At 40.7% G+C, this 19,340-nt stretch overlaps 2 protein-coding genes and 1 pseudogene across 2 annotated transcripts in view; 1 reads left to right on the top strand and 2 right to left on the bottom strand.

Annotated features, from left to right (window-relative positions):
* Window positions 1-5,875: 5,875 nt before the first annotated feature.
* On the bottom strand, window positions 5,876-7,137 carry LOC127432796 (fish-egg lectin-like). The gene is made up of 5 exons (XM_051684222.1): window positions 7,074-7,137; window positions 6,725-6,952; window positions 6,430-6,641; window positions 6,102-6,229; window positions 5,876-6,017 (listed from the first exon to the last, which is right to left on the bottom strand). Exons 1-5 carry the CDS (start codon window positions 7,129-7,131, stop codon window positions 5,876-5,878), a joined length of 768 nt encoding a protein of 255 aa, XP_051540182.1. The 5' UTR covers window positions 7,132-7,137.
* Window positions 7,138-15,494: 8,357 nt separating this feature from the next.
* On the top strand, window positions 15,495-19,230 carry LOC127432318 (NF-kappa-B inhibitor-like protein 1; annotated as a pseudogene).
* The window catches only part of LOC127432784 (14-3-3 protein gamma-like), a 678,408-nt gene continuing 676,413 nt past the window's right edge, over window positions 17,346-19,340 (bottom strand). The window contains exon 4 of the transcript XR_007895788.1: window positions 17,346-17,508. The gene's annotated coding sequence lies outside the window, so the exon portion shown is untranslated. The remainder of the gene's footprint in view (window positions 17,509-19,340) is intronic.

Raw genomic sequence — 19,340 nt, 5'->3', positions numbered from 1 at the left:
CTGCCATTCCTACCTCATCATGCCCTGTTGCCACATCTGCCACATCATGCCATGTTACCACGCTTGCCATGTCTAGTCAAGATGCCTGCCTTGCCCTGTTGCCATGTCAACTACGTCATGCCATGTAGCCACGTCTGCCTCACCATGCCATGCTGTCCCACCTGCCATGTCAAGCCAAACCATTACGCCTGCCATGCCTAGTCAAGCAGCCCCGCCTTTCCATGTTCCCACGTCGACCTCGGAGCCTAACACTGCCATCCGGAAGCGGAAGAAGAGAGGAAGGGCTCCTACTCCCCTGTCACGGCCCATGCTCACGACCATGAAGGCCATTCCCCAGTCTCTGCCAGTGCTCACGACCACAAAGGCCATTCTCCTGTCACTGCTCACCCATACTCACGAACATGGAGACTGTTACCCTTCCACTGCCTGTGCTCACAGCCACCAAGACTATTCCCCTATTGTGTCCAATCCCTGAGAATTCCACAGCTCTGCCCCCTGTCCTGTGGCTGCCTCCCCAGCCTCCCAGATCTCTTGACTCTGCTCCCTTCCTGGAGCTGCCACCCAAACCGCCACTTCACTGGTCTCCGCCCTGGTCTCCTGCCCCACGCCCTGTCTAGCCAGGCCACGCCCCACACCCTGTCTCGCCAGGCCATGTCTCAAGGACCCCTCGTTTATACATTTTGTTTTGAGGTGAATTTTAGAAAATGGGTTTTGAGGTAACAAAATTGAACTGCTGTATTAGGTATTTCAACACTGCTTTGCAGGGCAGTCTGATTACACCCTTAAATATTTAATTTTTGGGGCCTGGGTAGCTCAGTGGTAAAGACGCTGGCTACCACCCCTGGAGTTCACTAGTTCACTAGTTCGAATCCCAGGGCGTGCTGAGTGACTCCAGCCAGGTCTCCTAAGCAACCAAATTGGCCCGGTTGCTAGGGAGGGTAGAGTCACATGGGGTAACCTCCTCGTGATCGCTATAATGTGGTTCGTTCTTGGAGGGGTGAGTTGAGCGTGGTTGCCGCGGTGGATGGCATGAAGCCTCCACACGCACTATGTCTCTGTGGCAACACACTCAACAAGCCACGTGATAAGATGTGCGGGTTGACGATCTCAGATGCAGAGGCAACTGGGATTCGTCCTCCGCCACCTGGACTGAGGCGAATCACTATGCAACCACGAGAACTTAAAAAGCACGCTGGGAATTGGGCATTCCAAAATGGGAGAAAAAAGGGGAAAAATCCCCCCCAATTTTTATTTTTTATTTTTACAGAAAACTGCAGAAAAGCACTCTTGATTTTCTGTGAGTGGATGATACTGAAAAAAAAAAGCTTATTTATCAGAATTTAACATTTTGCATAAGAATAATCTGTCCTCGACTGAACTTGTTGAGATTAATTAGATTACATCTTTTTTTCTTCTTTTGGCTGAAACTGTGATAAGAAAAACATCTCATCAACATCTGAAATATAAGTCACGAGAGCTATGTTATCTTATCCATGCACCGTATCTATGAAAGACTGTTATCATCACTTGATTTTCCACACCCTGTTGTGGCTCCATATACAATTGCTTTGTATGGTTACCTGTAACAGTCAGGGTCAGGAATTAGCTAGTTAGCAGGTCCCTGTTATATGGAGATGGAATTGTTTCATATTAACATACAAATGGAAAGAGATTCACAAATAGAAAGTTGGTTCACAAATAAACTGAATGAGATCCACGAATAAATGTAAGGAGTTTCACAAAAATGAAGTACATGGGACTTTCATTATGAGTGTTATTTTCTCTTCACGTCTCTTACACCCCACACTTTATGCTCAACCGCTTCCCTGTGGTGAGCGGTGTTCTATCAATAAGCCCGCTGTCCCGCTGCACGTGTGTGTCCGATTGAGTGTTAAAAACATCAAACACAGCTATACGATTCAGTTCGCATGCCGGCCACCTCGCTTCAGTGGCATTCTTGTTGAAACCATTAAACAATCATGCCAGTCCTCTGATTGGCAATGGTGTCTGAGCCCCGTCCCTTCAGGCGTGAATTCGGCCTATATAAGTGGACGCTCAATCAACATTTCTTCAGAATTTTCTGACTGAGGGACAAAAGTGAGTTACTCTGAAGTAGTAGTGCATCTGGCTTCTGCAATGTCTCATTCCCTTCATCTCAGGGAACCGAGGTTATATGCGTAACTGGAGACATTCCCTTTCGATTCAGTTCACTCGACATTACTGTAAGCATTATGGGAACTATATCCCATCATCCTGCACTACATGACATTACACTCCCAGAGTTATAACACTAAATAGAGATATTCATAAGGAGTCACTGGCCGAAGACTTATAAGTCATATTGAAATGTATATGAATAGTCCCACATGGCGGACACCAAATGGAAATGAATGTAGTCTGAGATCTATATGAACCATATAGATATACACAGTATGGTTTATTAACCCTCTCACAACATGGTTGGAAAAGTAGGTTTTATTTCTTTTGGGAGTTCTTATGACTTTTAAAGGGGCAGTTCAACTGCATATAATTAGGTGGCTGTGTTGACTAAAGTCGGTAGCCCACCCGTAATAAGAGAGTGGGCAAAGAAACAGACATTGGACAACAGATAATTGGAAATGAGTGTTATGGATCTTAACCCCATTGAGCTTTTGTGGGATCAGCTAGACTGTAAGGTGTGTGAGAAGTGCCCGACAATACAGCCACATCTATGGCAAGTATACAGGAAGTGTGGGGTGAAATGTACAAACTGAGTATCTGGACAAACTGACAACTAGAATGCCAAGGATCTGCAAAGCTGTCATTGCTGCACGTGGAGGATTTTTTGATGAGAACTCTTTGAAGTAGTTTAAGAAGTTCTGAAAAAAAAAATCAAATTGTAATAGTAATTTTTCACGCTATTAATATCCTGACTATACATTGTGATCAGCTGAATGCCACTTTGGTGAATAAAAGTACCAATTTCTTTCCATAAGAGCAAAATCTGTACATTATTCCAAACTTTTGGCCCCCAGTGTATATATGTAATGCCCTCACCGGGCATAACATATGCATAGATTGCTTTTCATCTGAATTAAATGGTGGGGGAAAGAAGACTTGCAAACGAACCACCTGAGCCCTTTAGGGCGTTGATAAAACCTTAGGCACGTAGCCTTTTCCAGGTTTAATGGTGGCATTTGACAGATCTTGACCAAACTCCAGGCATGAGTTGTCAGTCGACAGTGCCTGCATGTCGCCCACCCGTTTAAATAAGGACAAAGCCAATAGGAGTGCGGTCTTAAAGGAAAGCACCCACAGCTCAGCAGATTCCAATGGCTCGAACAGGGAGTTTGTGAGTGCATTCAGCACCAAATTTAGGTCCTAAATCGGCACCATAGCAGGGCGAGGGGGTAAAGAAACTTTATGACTAGATTATGTTTGCCTATCGACGAGCCAGCCTCCAAGGCATGGTATGCTGAGATAGTCACTACATAAACCTTGAGCATTGATGGGGTAAGACCAGCGACCAGCCGCTCTTGAAGGAATGTCAAAATCTCAGCTATGGAGCAATTCACTGTGTCTTTACCACGTGAAGATCACCAATTTGTAAGCACGTGCCATTTAAGTGCATAGAGCTGTCTCGTGTATGGTGCTCTAGCCTGTAAAATGGTGTTCATCACCGACTGAGCCAATTCTGGCTCGTCCGATGTGCTCTGTTCAGAGGCCACATGTGTAGGTTCTACAGCTCTGGCTGGGGTTGCCAAATCGTGCCTTGTGCTTGAGAGAGGTTTCTCCTCAAATGCATTTCCCATGGAGTGCCATCTAGTATTTCTATAATCTCCAGGAAACCAGGACTGATTGGGCCATTTCGCTGCAATTAACAGAACTGTTTCCATGTCCACGCGGACTTTGCTAATGACAGAATGAAGGAGACGCACCAAGGGAAACATTTATTTGCGTTTCACCAGCCATTTGTGAGCCAGCGCGTCCATGCCCTCATTAATTGTGGCGATCGGAGTCCGACCTGGTGATTTATGTACACCACTACTGTTGTGTTGTCCAAACGAATCAGAACGTGGTGATTCACAAAGTCGGAATGAAAGATAGAAAGACAACCAGTAGTTCTAGGCAGTTGATGTGCCACGCCTGTGCAGTTGCAATGTTTTCCCCAGTTTGAACTGAGACAGACACTGAAGAATGGTCTGTACGCGCTCATTCATGAGGTGTGCGCACATGCTCATGTAGTCGAGATGAACTCCTAAAAAGGAGATTTGCTGGCTGGGTAAAAGTGTGCTTTTTGCCCAGTTGACATTCAGACCCAGATTTTTCAAATGGCAAAGCAGCAAGTCTCTGTGTTTGCACAGTAGTGCCTCTGATTGGGCTAGTAATAACCAATCATCGAGGTAATTCAAAATACGCTTACCGTTCATTTTCAATGGGGCGAGCACCGCATCGATACATTTTGTGAATGTGCGGAGAGCCAGTGACAGACCGAAAGGAAGGACTTTGAATTGATATGCAGTTCCCTCGAACGCAAATCTCAACAACTGCCTGTGATGCGGTGCAATTGGTACATGAAAGTACCTTCAGACGCAAACCAGTCCTGAGGACAGATGTGTGATAAGATCTGTTTCTGAGTTAACATTTTGAATGGGTACTTCGTGAGCACGCGATTCAAGCATCTCAGATCTAGAATGGGCCAAAGCCCACTGACTTTCATTGAACGGAGAAAGTAATGGCTGTAAACCCTGCTGTGTCTGGGACAGTCTCTGTCGTGGAGACTATGAATCTCTGCACGCACCACCGCCACATCCTGTGAATGTTTTGCAAACGCAGGTGAAGCGAGGTGGCCAGCGTTCAAACTCAATCATATAACTGTGCTCAACCATTTTTAACACCCAGTCTGACATGCACTTGTGGGGAACAGTGGGCTTATTGATTCGCTCACTATAGGTGATAGAACACCGCTCACCATAGGGAAGCGGTTCAGCATAATGTGTGGGGAATATGAAACTTGAAGAGAAAATGGCTCTTTTTCTGACAATGTTTGAGTGTCCTGTGTTTGTACAGTGGGTGCTTTTTTCTCTTGTGAGAACAATCTTTGAGTAATACACACAGAAGCAACATTTTGAACAATGTCCTGTTTCCGATGAACAGAATTGGGGAATAGGGGAGAAACACTGTGTGCCTCAACTTGAGCCTTCTTCAGCTCTGGGCCGTGAATAATGGCAAGGTCTGGGCTTCTCTTCACAGGGCTTGTAATTTTGGATACGGTTTAAAAATATCGCTTCATTATACCTGTGCTCGTTGGATGATCAGTCTTTTGATTATATTGTATTATTTGGATGAATTTAAGTCATTATTTGTGCCCCACTACACATTTTGGATATCCCCCCCAAACAAACACCTGATTCAACTCATCAGCTCCTTAGTAGAGACTCCAGGACCTGAATTGGGAGTGTCAGATAAGTGGGATACAAAATGTGCACCGCGCTAGAACAGTTCACAAAGCAATGAAATGCATAAAACCCTATCAAGTGTATAATGACAGATTTCAAGTTGTATAATGCTTCAGCTAAATTTATTGCAACTTTGACAGACCACCGATGTCATTTTCTAGCAACTTAAAAAAAAAAAAAAAAACCCTATACAGTTTGCTGCTCAATGTGCAACATGAATACCCCAGTGTTTTCTTTTCAGAAAAGTGGTCGAAAGCAGTGCGTTACATCTTTCACAAATGGTGACTTCTTGTAACTTAACTACTGCACAAAAGAAAAACTTAGGTGAAGTCTCAAAGCTTTATTCATTTCACTGCAAACGAGGAATAAAACCAGATAAATCAAGCTTAATTTCAGTTCCATTATCAAGTTCCTCCTTGATGCAGTAATGAACAAGACTAAGTACATCTTCGGATGGAGCCGTCACCACAAATGACCCACAGCACTCCCAGGTCAAACGACACATGCTTGTGGCTATTGGGACAGACAACAGATGATGTCCAGTCAGAGCCAGTGGGATTGGATCGAGAGACACCAACTCTGCAGTAGAAAAGAATGATTGTGGTTTCTTGTAGACAGTACGAGACAAATTCTAAAAACTTGCTCTCCGACTATCCAGCTCACCTTTGGAATAAGACCCCTTGATAGTTGACACCATAAACACTGCCATCAGTTGCTACTTCAATCATAGACAGAAGTCCAGGAACATTCTCAAAGGAGCCAGAGCCTCCACAGTTATTACTAGACACACCCTATGTACAAGACAAAAAGATGCAGTCACTCATAGCAAAAGCAACTGTTGCAACTTTACCATTATAGCAACTGCAGCATAGATGCATGAAGCCTACTTTACTGTTGTAAAGTTACAACCTGCTGTAAATTTACCAGCCCCATCAAATACTGACCTACCAGTACTTTAGTCAAGTGGTTTAACTTCAGATTGAAACATTACCTTCATGATGAAGATGTTGTCGTTGCTGTTCACCCCCCAACAGCTGTACGGGCCACAGCTGTAATACTTCAGCTTTCCAGGAAGTTGTACCCAAGGAATTGTGCTGGATGGGCCACTGTTGTTAGCATCCATATTTAAGCAGTATATGTCATCATTCATATTTACACCTGCAATTAACTGATCACCTCCAGCATCCACCTGTTTTAGAAGACCTATAAAAAAAAAAATTAAACTGACTACACCGCATACAAATAAGAACTATAAACTGATGTAAATGGGAGTAAACTCACTTTACCTGGAAGCTGCACAAAGCGGCCACTCTGAAACTTGAAGATGTTGTTTGTCACACTCACCCCCAGCTGACCAGCAGGGCCAATACTGAAGTGTTTGAGAGGTATATTTATCTTTGTAAAGACATTATCAAACAAAACAAAGACTTCATTCTGATCATTCACTCCAACCACTGAGCCCAAACCAGCATCTATCTGCTTCAGGATTCCACTCATCACCGCACAATTCAGAGCTAGAAATAAAACAAATATGCACATTCAAAATAGCCAAGTTTTATGAAAGAATGGGAATCAGATAGATGGGTGGATGGATGGATGGATAGATAGATAGAAAATAAAAATGCCCAAGTCTACCCAAAATGTAAAGGAACTGGCAGCTGAAGAGTAGTAGGATGCACTGATAAGCCCCCATTGTTCCACAATGAAAATTATTTGCTTGGACCTGTTCATAAACAGAATGCATTTTAATTAGTGAACACAAGAACAAGCTTGTTTTTAATTCAACATCTCATTTTGTGATTCTTTTTAGCAGACATAAAAACATTACATCTGTTTCTCTTGATTAACTCTGCATTACCTGTAATGTATTAATTGGTTAAACAACAGTCACATCTGCTGTATACACCGGAACGACCTTCCTGCAGAGTTTTATTTTCAGCCGTGTCAAAACACACCTGCCTGCAATTTTTAATTAAACCAAAACACTCTCATTAGTTGGTTCAGGTGTGTTTAATTAAGAGTTCCATTCAGAGTTGTGGCATGTAGCTTCCGTGTTTTATGGTTACATTTGAGGGTGCGAACGATTCTGGTATTGTTTTCGACTTACAAATGTATTTTATTCCTTATTATATAAAATTAGTTAAAACAATAAATAATAACAACACATTTTTAATAAAAGTATATATAAAAAAATCTCAGTAATGAGCTCCAAAACATTGTAGCCTAATACAAACTAACGTTTTAATCCACTAAGCTTGTTGTTCCCGTTTGTTTATTTATTTATGGAACCAATTCCTAACATTCTCGGAACGTTCTCTTTTGGTTCCATTTTTTATAACCATGTAGAACATTGCAGTCCTGACCTGTCTCCAATTGAGAATCTGTGGTGCATTATCAGAATCAGAATCAGCTTTATTGCCAAGTGTGCTTACACATACAAGGAATTTGTCTTGGTGACAGGAGCTTCCAGTGTACAACAATACAAAAACAATACAAAAACAGCAGCAAGACATAGATAATAAAAAAAAAAAAAGATTTGTTATACACATACATACATACACACACATACATACGTACACACATACACATACGTAGTGCAATCTAATACAAATCTGTTATCTGTTATGTACAGTGCAAATACAAATCTGTTATGTACAGTGCAAATGTTTTTTTTTTTTTTTTTTTTAAAGAAATGAAATGGCAGAAGAGGTTGGATGTGTTGGATAAATATAAAAAAAGACTAAACTGTGTACTGCACATAGTTATTGCTCAGTGGGGCAATTTAACTGTTCATGAGATGGATAGCCTGAGGGAAAAAACTGTTCCTGTGCCTGACGGTTCTGGTGCTCAGAGCTCTGAAGCATCGGCCAGCAGGCAACAGTTCAAAAAGGTATAGTGGGCAGGGTGAGTGGGGTCCAGAGTGATTTTTCCAGCCTTTTTCCTCACTCTGGAAGTTTATAGTTCTTGAAACGGGGGGCAAGGGGCAACCAATTATCCTCTCAGCAGTCCGAATTGTCCTTTGCAGTCTTCTGATGTCTGATTTCGTAGCTGAACCAAACCAGACAGTTATTGAAGTGCAGAGGACAGACTCAATGACCGCTGAGTAGAACTGTATCAGCAGCGCCTGTGGCAGGTTAGAGGGAGAAGAGTAGTGGGGAGAGCACACATCCCTGGGGGGCACCAGTGCTGATTGTACAGGTGCTGGAAGTGAATTTCCCCTGTCTCACAAGCTGCTGCCTGTCCGTCAGAAAGCTGGTAATCCACTGACAGATAGACATGGGAACAGAGAGTTGGTGTAATTTATTCTGGAGTATAGCTGGGATGATGGTGTTGAAAGCCAACATGAAGTCCACAAAAAGGATCCTTGCATATGTCCCTGGTCTGTCCAGATGTTGCGGGATATGATGCAATCCCATGTTGACTGCATCATCCACAGACCTGTTTGCTCGATAAGCAAATTGAAGGGGATCTAGAAAGGGTCCAGTGATGTTCTTCAGGTGGGCCAACACCAGTCTCTCAAATGACTTCATGACCACAGATGTCAGGGCAACAGTCTGTAGTCATTAAGTCCTGTGATTTTTGGTTTCTTTGGGACAGGAATAATGATTGAGCGTTTGAAGTAGCATGGGACTTCACACTGCTCCAGTGATCTATTGAAGATCTGTTTGAAGATGGAGGCCAGCAGGTTAGCACAGGATCGAAGACATGCTGGTGAGACGCCATCTGGGCCTGAAGCTTTCCTCGTCTATTGTTTCCGAAAGACGCGGCTCACATCATCTTCACAGATCTTAAGTGCAGGTTGAGTAGCAGGAGGGGGGAGGAGGGGGGGTTGCAGGAGGTGTTGGTGTTTGTGTGAAGTGAAGGTCAGAGTGGGTGTGGGGTGTGAGATTGGGCCTTTCAAATCTGCAGTAGAACACATTCAGGTCGTCGGCCAGTTTTTGGTCCACCACAGGGTTGGGGGTAGGAGTCCTGTAATTTGTGAGTTGTTTCATGCCACTCAACACTGATGCAGGGTCATTAGCTGAAAACCTGTTTTTCAGCTTCTCAGAGTATCTTCTTTTAGCCACTCTGATTTCCTTGTTTAGTGTGTTCCTGGCCTGATTGTACAATACTTTATCCCCACCCCTGTAAGCATCCTCTTTGGCCTGACGAAGCTGCCTGAGCTCTGCTGTAAACCACGGTTTGTCATTGTTGAACTTTAAATAAGTCCTAGTAGGAATGCACATATCCTCACAGAAACTGATATATGATGTATCAGTATCTGTGAGCTCGTTCACCCCGCACAATTGCGCAGCTGAAGACCTGCAGTTTATAATGTAATATTTCAGCATGTGTATTTTAGAATGCTATTAAATAAAGCTAATATCTGTACTGGTTGCATTACTGTAACAGATCAGCACACAGACAAGTTTAAATGGATTTTACTACAACTTCAGTTTTTATAACTTTTCATCTAAGTATAAGAGCTGGAATAACAGCAGACAGGTCTGTATAGACAGAGGAGCAGACCTTGTGATCATAAACAGCCAAGAGCAACAAGTGTACAGGTTTTGCTATACTTGTGAGGACCATGTATTGAGAATCAACCTGTTCTGTGAGGACATTTCTGGTAGTGAGGACCTTTTGGGTGGTCTCCACAAGGGAAATGGCATATTAAATTATGTTTTTTTGAAAATGTAAAAATGCAAAAAGGTTTCTGTGAGGGTTAGGTTTAGGGTTAGGGGATAGAATCTATAGTTTGTACAGTATAAAAATCATTATGTCTATGGAGGGTTCTCACAAGTATATAAGAAAAAATCCTCACAGAAAATAAGTGAAAAAATATTACTTTATAGCTATTTGAGTGTTTGAGGAATTAAATCTCTGCACATATAAAGATGCAACAAACTCACAGAGAGTGAAAATATGAGCAATTCATCTGCAAAATATCTGCAAAGTTCTACACTTTAAGAGGTATGTTTATTTGAATTGAATTTGACATATTTATATTAGTATATTTATATATGTACATATTCTGGCCAAATTTGTTTTCATAGATTTTTTTAATAAACATTTACACATATTTATGTGAGTAATTGATATACAATTTTAAGCATTGTCAACAATGTCCTGCTGTGTGACTATATCTATTTTAAACATCATTTTATGATATTTTATAGCTATATATACTGTACATATATAATATATTATTATTATACTTCCACAGCCTCATATTAACTAAGGCAATAGTTTATTTGCACTTCTAGAAAAAAGTTGAAGGGTGATTAAGATCTTTAAAAACTTTGAAGAAATGCTGACTTGACACAGCACCTAAAATACACACTTTCCCTTGTATTTTCATGTACATTTTAACCTATATCTGTATGTTGGGAAAAAGTGTTCAGACGTGTTATTTGTCTGAGCTATAAAGTGCTTATTTTTAGTGCTTTCTCTAAAAAAATCCACACTTCACATTTACAGTGGTTTTAAATGTTTTAAAGTTATGACAATTTTTGCACTGTGGGGCCTGTTGTCATGACTAGTTGTCAATAGAAATGTATTTTTTTCAATGCAAAAATTTGAAATTGAGCCATAAATTTAAATCAGTTAGCCAATGTGTTATGGTGTGGTGTGTTGCGGACCGGGTTTGGTGGGCTGCTCTGGGCCAGAAAGTCCAGGGCCACTTTTTAGTCCCACTCTGCACCTGCTACAGACACAAACTTGTGTTACACATTAACTTTTGTACACATTAACATTTGTTCTTACAATCTCTAAAATCTGCCATTACAACTTTAAATCTTCACAACTTGACTTTTGAAACTTCTTTTGCCAAAAACCTGTAGCAAAACTCACTTGTACACTTGTAAATCCTGATGCGAGAGAGCAAGACCAGTGTTCGGCAGGGAAGGGGTCAGTGAAGTCGTTTTATTGGTTGATGCCTAGCCAATGAAGGCCACCGGTGTGGATCGTGTTTCCTGGAGATGTGCACGTGCACGTGAATAATTTCACTTGACTTTTCAGCATATTTGATCAACGTGAATTGCCAAGGAGCAAAGAAAAGACGTTTTGCACATTATAAAAAATGTTGGTAAGATAATTAACCTGCTTTGTTTCATTGATGTCTGTTCTAATAAATTTTACACAGTTTAAGAGTGATTTTAACGGTTTCACAGGGTAACATGTTTACCTATGTTACCATGGGACGTTGGTTTGAATGTGGACACTTGTCAGAGCAGTAAATTGCAAGTTTAATTATTTTATTTGCAAAATTAAAGCATCATATGCTGAAATGTCTCACTAATTGGCCTGTACACTTAAATTACATTTATTATTTATGAAAAATAATACCTTGATAAAATGTTTGATCTCTTTTCATGGGTTCAGTTGGTCTAGTGGTAGCATGTCCACTAACTATGCATATCAACCTGGGTTTTCAAAGGTTATGTGCATGACAGTGTCGTATGTTTATAACTACCCATGAACCTGCCAAAAGATTATCTTTCAGAACATTGCATTTTTTTTTTTTTTTTTTGTGGAGAGCAAGTACAAATGCCAAATTGACCAATGGGTGACAATAAATAAGAATAATAGAGAAATTTCTTCAGAAACATAATAATTCTGTTTGTTTGGCAAAATCAAAAATCTCCCCTTTTTGGAATGCCCAATTCCCAGTGCTTCCTCTAAGTCCTCGTGGTGGTGTAGTGACTCCAGGTGGTGGAGGATGAATCTCAGTTGCCTCTGCGTATGAGACTGTCAGTCTGTGCATCTTATCACATGGCTTGTTGAGTGTGTTACTGCAGAGATGTAGTGTGTGTGGAGGCTTCACGCCATTCTCCACAGCATTCATGCACAACTCACCACGCACCCCACCGAGAGCGAAAACCACACATTATAGCGACCATTAGGAGGTTACCCCTTGTGACTCCACCCTCCTTAGCAACTGGGCCAATTTGGTTGCTTAGGAGACCTGGCCAGAGTCACTCAGCACGCCCTGGATTTGAACTTGCGACTCCAGGAGTGGTAGTCAGTGTCAATACTCGCTGAGCTACCTAGGCCCCTATTTTTCTTAATTTTAAATCTTAAATTGGTTTGACAATTTTAAAAAGCCTCTTAACTATGAATGGAAAACGTAGTTCATTTTTTTTTTTTTTTTTCAGTAATTCAAGCATTCTCAGAAAATTCAACATATTATACTGTAATTGCTGGCTGTCAGATTCAGTTACAATTTTGATTGATTGATTTAAAACAATTTTATAAATTGTTTTTCTGTGTATGTGTGCTTAACAAAATTGTTTTCATTTTATTTAAAGTTCAACAACGACAAACCGTGGTTTACAGCAGAGCTCAGGCAGCTTCGTCAGGCCAAAGAGGATGCTTACAGGGGTGGGGATAAAGTATTGTACAATCAGGCCAGGAACACACTGAACAAGGAAATTAGAGTGGCTAAAAGAAGATACTCTGAGAAGCTGAAAAACAAGTTTTCAGCTAATGATCCTGCATCAGTGTTGAGTGGCATGAAACAACTCACAAATTACAGGACTCCTACCCCCAACCCTGTGGTGGACCAACAACTGGCCAACGACCTGAATGTGTTCTACTGCACATTTGAATGGCCCAGTCTCACACCCCACACCCACTCTGACCTTCACTTCACACAAACACCAACACCTCCTGCAACCCCCCTCCTCCCCCCTCCTGCTACTCAACCTGCACTTAAGATCTGTGAAGATGATGTGAGCCGTGTCTTTCGGAAACAAATGACGAGGAAAGCTTCAGGCCCAGATGGCGTCTCACCAGCGTGTCTTTGATCCTGTGCTAACCAGCTGGCCCCCATCTTCAAACAGATCTTCAATAGATCACTGGAGCAGTGTGAAGTCCCATGCTACTTCAAACGCTCAATCATTATTCCTGTCCCAAAGAAACCAAAAATCACAGGACTTAATGACTACAGACCTGTCGCCCTGACGTCTGTGGTCATGAAATCATTCTTTTAAAAGTACTTCAAAGCTACAAAAGCATTCTATCGGACATGGATTTGAACCCGGGTTGCTGTATGTACTGCCAGTAAGCCTAGTCACTGGACCAGTGTCCCAGCTCTAACAGGGTCATCACTTTGTTGATTTTCAGGTTAATCAAGTCATTATACATTATAAAGAAATAAAAGCTGTTGAAAGTATGTTATTGACACATATCAGCCTATGATGCTTTGATTTTGCAAATAAAATAATTCCACTTGCGATTTACTGCTCTGACAAGTGTAATCGCCAGTTCCCATTCAAACCAATGTCCCAGGTTAGCATAGGTAACCATGTTACCCTGTGAAGCCATTAAAATCGTTCTTAAACTGTCAAATTCATTAGAACAGACATCAATGAAACAAAGCGGGTTAATAATGTTACCAACATTATTTTATAATGTATAAAATGTATTTTCTTGTCTACTTGGAAATTCACTTTGAACAAATGTTCTGAAAAGGCAAGTTAAATTATTCACTTGCACGTGCACATCCCCAGGTAACACAATACCCAGTTGATCCATAACACAGGTGTCCTGATCTGCCCTACGTCTGAATCCACGTACTGTCACAGTATGTACTGTATTTGATAAGAAATGCACTTCTGGGCCAGTAAAACTGTATGCTCTTTAGGTATGTGAGAGGCAGTATGAATTGAATTCGGACATACTAACATCTGGGAAAGTACGCATGGTCCCTTGACCAGAATATATGACAGTATATTGTCAATATATGTGACAACAACAACCGTGAAAATAATCCACTCAAGTTCGGTTAAACAAGAACCATTTAAGCACAATGAGCAACATTCTTTGTATATATAGCACTTACTGTTGAAAACAGCCTTCCACCCCGCTGTTATTCGCCATTTGTTTTAAATCCAGTGTTTGAACATGATGCATCCTCAGCTCCCGATGCGTTGTGGAATAAGAAATTGTTCAACAGATCCACACTTCGGATTCCCGCTGGAAGTCGTAGGTCATCCGGGCATTTCTCGCTTACTGTCTTATGAATACTATGGATTCGGACATACTACTCCACCGGCATACTGTTTTTGGCATACTATATAGTAGGGAAGTATGGATATACGGATGCAGGTCTGCTTTGCCTTAACAAAAAGGCGTGGACTGGTGCTGTGGCTTGACATCATCGCGTACAAAAACATCCCATTTCATTGGCTAGGCATCAACAAATAAAATAACTTTATTGACCCCTCCACCGCATCAGGCTCTGGCATCAGGATTTACAAGTGCACAAGTGAGTTTTGCTACAGGTTTTTCGCAAATGTAGTTGCAAAAGTCAAGGCGTGAAGATTTAAAGTTGCAATGGCAGATTTTAGAGATGGTAAGTGCTGATTTGTGGTAGTACTGCAAAAATGAATTAAAGTACAAAAGTTAATGTGTAATACAAGTTTGTGTCTGTAGTTGTATTTATGTAAATGTCATTTTACACATTTGTGACTACTTGTCTGCAATTGTGAACTGAAAACACAAGCTTTGAATTATTGTCTGTGAGTGCAGACTGCAACATTCAACTTCAAATTTTTATTTGACAAGTTTTCACATTGTTGCTGTGAGTGTAAATTTCAGCTTACGTGCAAGCTCTCGAGTTTTGCTACAAATTTACCTCCATATTTTTATTGTGAATATGAATCTGCTTTTAAACTTAAAATTAATTTGTGTGTGTGTGTAGTATGGCGTTATTTAGTCTCTCCATGAAGCATGGTGTTTATCTGTTACTTAACGGCTATTAAACGTCTGACAACAAACCATGTTACTTGTTGGAAGAATAAAATATTTTTTTTGGGAAACAGTGACACCTGCTGGTCCACCTGCAAACATGCGTGTCAAATCACCTCGCAGCTGTTCGGCGGCTCCGGACTTCGGGAGGAATTTAGCAGAGGTACTACATTTAGCTTGTGTAACTTTGTTTATGTCCGGGTTTAAACCCCTTTGAAACTACCTCTCAGGATCAAATAGGATATTAATATAGCATGATTAATGGTAATCATTCTGTCCCGATTAGCTAGATTTTAACATGTGCAAGTCATCTCAAGAGTCTAGATGGTGAACAGAAAGCAGAGGAGAGTTCTGCAGTATGTGGAGAAGGGCAGTCTGTAAACACAAGGATCTGGAGCTGAATTTCACCCAGGGGAAAAGGTTCAGCTGGAGCAGATCCACTCCAAACAGACCCAAATGGAGAAACACCATTACACCTGGCCGCCAAGTGAGCTGTTAAATATGATCAGAGAGGTTTGATTTGCTGTGTAATATCAACTGTTTCTTTCCTGAAAGTGTTTCATCTGTTTTCTGCTGTCGACCTTTTCAAACGCAGCTTATGATGACCTGGTGGTGCCATTACAAAAACACTGTCCAGAAATAATGGAGATTCCCAATAAAGCAGGAGTGACTCCTCATGACCTGCTCCAGTGGATGAAATCTGAACAGGTATTATGTAAAGCTTGAATGTCTAAAAGGGAACTAATGGTTTTTAACACATTAAAGGAATAGTTCACCCCAAAATTAAAAAAAAATTATAGTATTTACCCCAGTCGTACCAAGCCTGCATGCTGTCATTTTTCATGGAGCATAAAAGGATCATTTTTTAAAAGTATTTATGCTTTTCCATACAACGATTGTTCATAGTGACTACAGCTGTCAAGCTCCAAAAGCACCATGAAAGTATCATAAAAGTAGTCCATATGATTATATGTAATATTCTGAGTCTTCTGAAACTATTTGCAATATCTGTGTGTCATTCTTGAACCAGAATGTGATTATCAGTGAAGAAATTACTGCCTGTGCCTCAAACAAAGATATTGTATGGCTTCAGGTGGCTTCGAATATAGTGCACGTATGCAAGCTGTATGAACTATGTTATGATGCTTCTATGGAGGCTTGTGTGTGTGTGTGTGTGTGTGTGTGTGTGTGTGTCCTTTTTGGAGCTTTGCGTCATGTTTTAACTGGTGCTGTATGGATACAAGCTGCATACACATTTTTCAAAGATTCTCCTTTTGTGTTCCACTGGAAAAATAAGAGCATTTAGGGTTGGAACAACATGAGGGCGAGTAAATAATTACAGAATTGTCATTTTTGGGTGAACTATTTCTTTAATGAATGTATTCAAACCATGTGTTTCTTCTTTGTGTAATAAAGAATGACAACTTGTATGTTTGGGAAAACATGGATGAGTAAATCAATGATTTAAACATTCTTTTTAGGAAACTTTTTCTTTGAAGTAAAGTCTTCTTTAGTTTGATATGCTTCTTGAAGGTTATAATTTTTCATATTAATTTCACTGAAACAGAGCGGCTTAGGAAAGGAATCCCCATGTGCTGTTGATCCCGAGCAACAATGAAGAAAGAAGCTGTTAGGTGTTTGTCAGGATGAGTTTTCTGAAACATTTGGTCAGTATAATGGTTAGCTGTTTGGTTCTTGTACTTCCTGCACTGTAACTGCTTTTGTTAATGCATTTTAAAAATGTATTTTAGCAGAGGTTTTACACTGTATATTTCATAAATTAAATATATAATATATATAAATATAAATTATATAAGAAATTATATATATATATACACTGGTGGCCAAAGGTTTGGAATAATGTACAGATTTTGCTGTTTCGGAAGGAAATTGGTACTTTAATTCACCAAAGTGGCATTCAACTGATCACAATGTATATTCAGGACATTACTGATGTAAAAAAAAAACAAACAAAAAAAACAGCACCCTCACTATTTGAAAAAAGTCATTTTTGATCAAATCTAGACAGGCCCCATTTCCAGCAGCCATCACTCCAACACCTTATCCTTGAGTAATCATGCTAAATTGCTAATTTGGTACTAGAAAATCACTTGCCATTATATCAAACACTGCTGAATGCTATTTTGTTCGTTAAATGAAACTTATCATTGTCTTTGTGTTTGTTTTTGAGTTGCCACAGTATGCAATAGACTGGCATGTCTTAAGGTCAATATTAGGTCAAAAATGGCAAAAAAGAAACAGCTTTCTCTAGAAACTCGTCAGTCAATCATTGTTTTGAGGAATGAAGGCTATACAATGCTTGAAATTGCCAAAAAAACTGAAGATTTCATACAAAGGTGTAGACTACAGTCTTCAAAGACAAAGGACAACTGGTTCTAACAAGGACAGAAAGAGATGTGGTAGGCCAGATGTACAACTAAACAAGAGGATAAATACATCAGAGTCTCTGGTTTGAGAAATAGACACCTCACATGTCCTCAGCTGACAGCTTCATTGAATTCTACCCGCTCAACACCAGTTTCCTGTACAACAGTAAAGAGAAGACAATTATGGGAAGAATTGCAAAGAAAAAGCCACTTTTGAAACAGAAAAACAAAAAGAAAAGATTAGAGTGGGCAAAGAAACACAGACATTGGACAACAGATAATTGGAAAACAGTGTTATGGATTGTGGAGGTGAGGGTGTGGTCAAGCGCCCGTCTGGGGAGAGGGAGAGTGGTAAGGACATCCACCTGAGATGAATTATGACTAATTACCATTTCCATGTTCACAGTGAGAGTCGGGGGAGATAAAAGACGTCCAAGTCCACCGAAAGAGAGAGAGAGAGCATGGCTGAGAAGCTGTGTCTGTGTGTTCACCGTTGCACTTTAAGCGAACGTGTTTATTTTCTGTTAATAAAATTGACATTCCTGAGTTGGAATCGCCGTTTCCCGCTTCCTACTTTTGACCCAAATACGAACTTCTGCTACATGGATCTTAACCCCATTGAGCTTTTGTGGGATCAACTAGACTGTAAGGTGCGTGAGAAGTGCCAGACAAGACAGCCACATCTATGACAAGTGCAACAGGAAGTGTGGGGTGAAATGTCACCTGAGTATCTGGACAAACTGACAGCTAGAATGCCAAAGATCTGCAAAGCTGTCATTGCTGCACGTGGAGGATTTTTTGATGAGAACTCTTTGAAGTAGTTTAAGAAGTTCAGAATTTTTTTTTCAAATTATAATAGTAATCGTTTACTTTATTAATGTCCTGACTATACATTCTGATCAGTTGAATGCTACTTTGGTGAATAAAAGTTCCAATTTCTTTCCATAAGAGCAAAATCTGTACATTATTCCAAACTTTTGGCCACCAGCGTGTGTGTGTATATATATATATATATATATATATATATATAACAGTTAGTTTCGGTCCTCGAATCTGATTGGACAAGAGACGTTCTATGAGTACTGATGGTCTCACACCATCAGCACTCCAACGCTTCACTGTTTGTATCACTCTGCTTGTGTTCGTGCTGTTCTAAACTAAAGTGTAAGAGAAGTGCATATGTGTCTCTTTAGATTTAATTTTGTGACATTACATATTTTAGCCAGCAGGTGGAGGCAAAAGACCATTTTTGTGTGTAGTATGAGCCAGTTAGGTGGCGTGAAGTGAGTCAGCGTCACTCAGTGTTTACATTCAACAGATGAAACCTTTGAAGTCGTAGGGCCCATCTGATAAGGCGACTGGTGGTTTTTGTGGAATTCATTACCCACTGCAGTGCTGAATGGTCTGTGATGACAGTGGAAAAATTTGTGCTCTAGGTAATGCTGCCATTTTTCCAGAGCCCAAATTACAGCTAAACACTCTTTTTCGGTAGCTGAGTAATTGGTTTCTGCTCTGTTTAATGTCCTGCTGGCATAGGCAATCACATGCTTCAGGCCCTGGTCCTTCCACTGTGTCAGTACGGCACCCAGACCAGTGCCGCTGGCATCCGTATACACGGTGAAGGTAAGTTGAAGGTTGGGATGGCCAAGGATGGGAGGAGAGGTGAAGCATGATTTCAAATGCTCAAAAGCTTGCTGACATTGTGGAGACCAGTGAAATGAACATCCCTTTTTTTCAGTGCATTAATGGGTTCAGCAATCCTAGAGAAATTTGGTACAAACCG

Source organism: Myxocyprinus asiaticus, chromosome 42, assembly GCF_019703515.2.
Source record: "Myxocyprinus asiaticus isolate MX2 ecotype Aquarium Trade chromosome 42, UBuf_Myxa_2, whole genome shotgun sequence".
In the NCBI taxonomy this organism is placed as follows: Eukaryota; Metazoa; Chordata; class Actinopteri; order Cypriniformes; family Catostomidae; genus Myxocyprinus; species Myxocyprinus asiaticus.
Note: the sequence above shows the minus strand (reverse complement) of the source record. Positions and strands in the feature narration are given on the sequence as shown.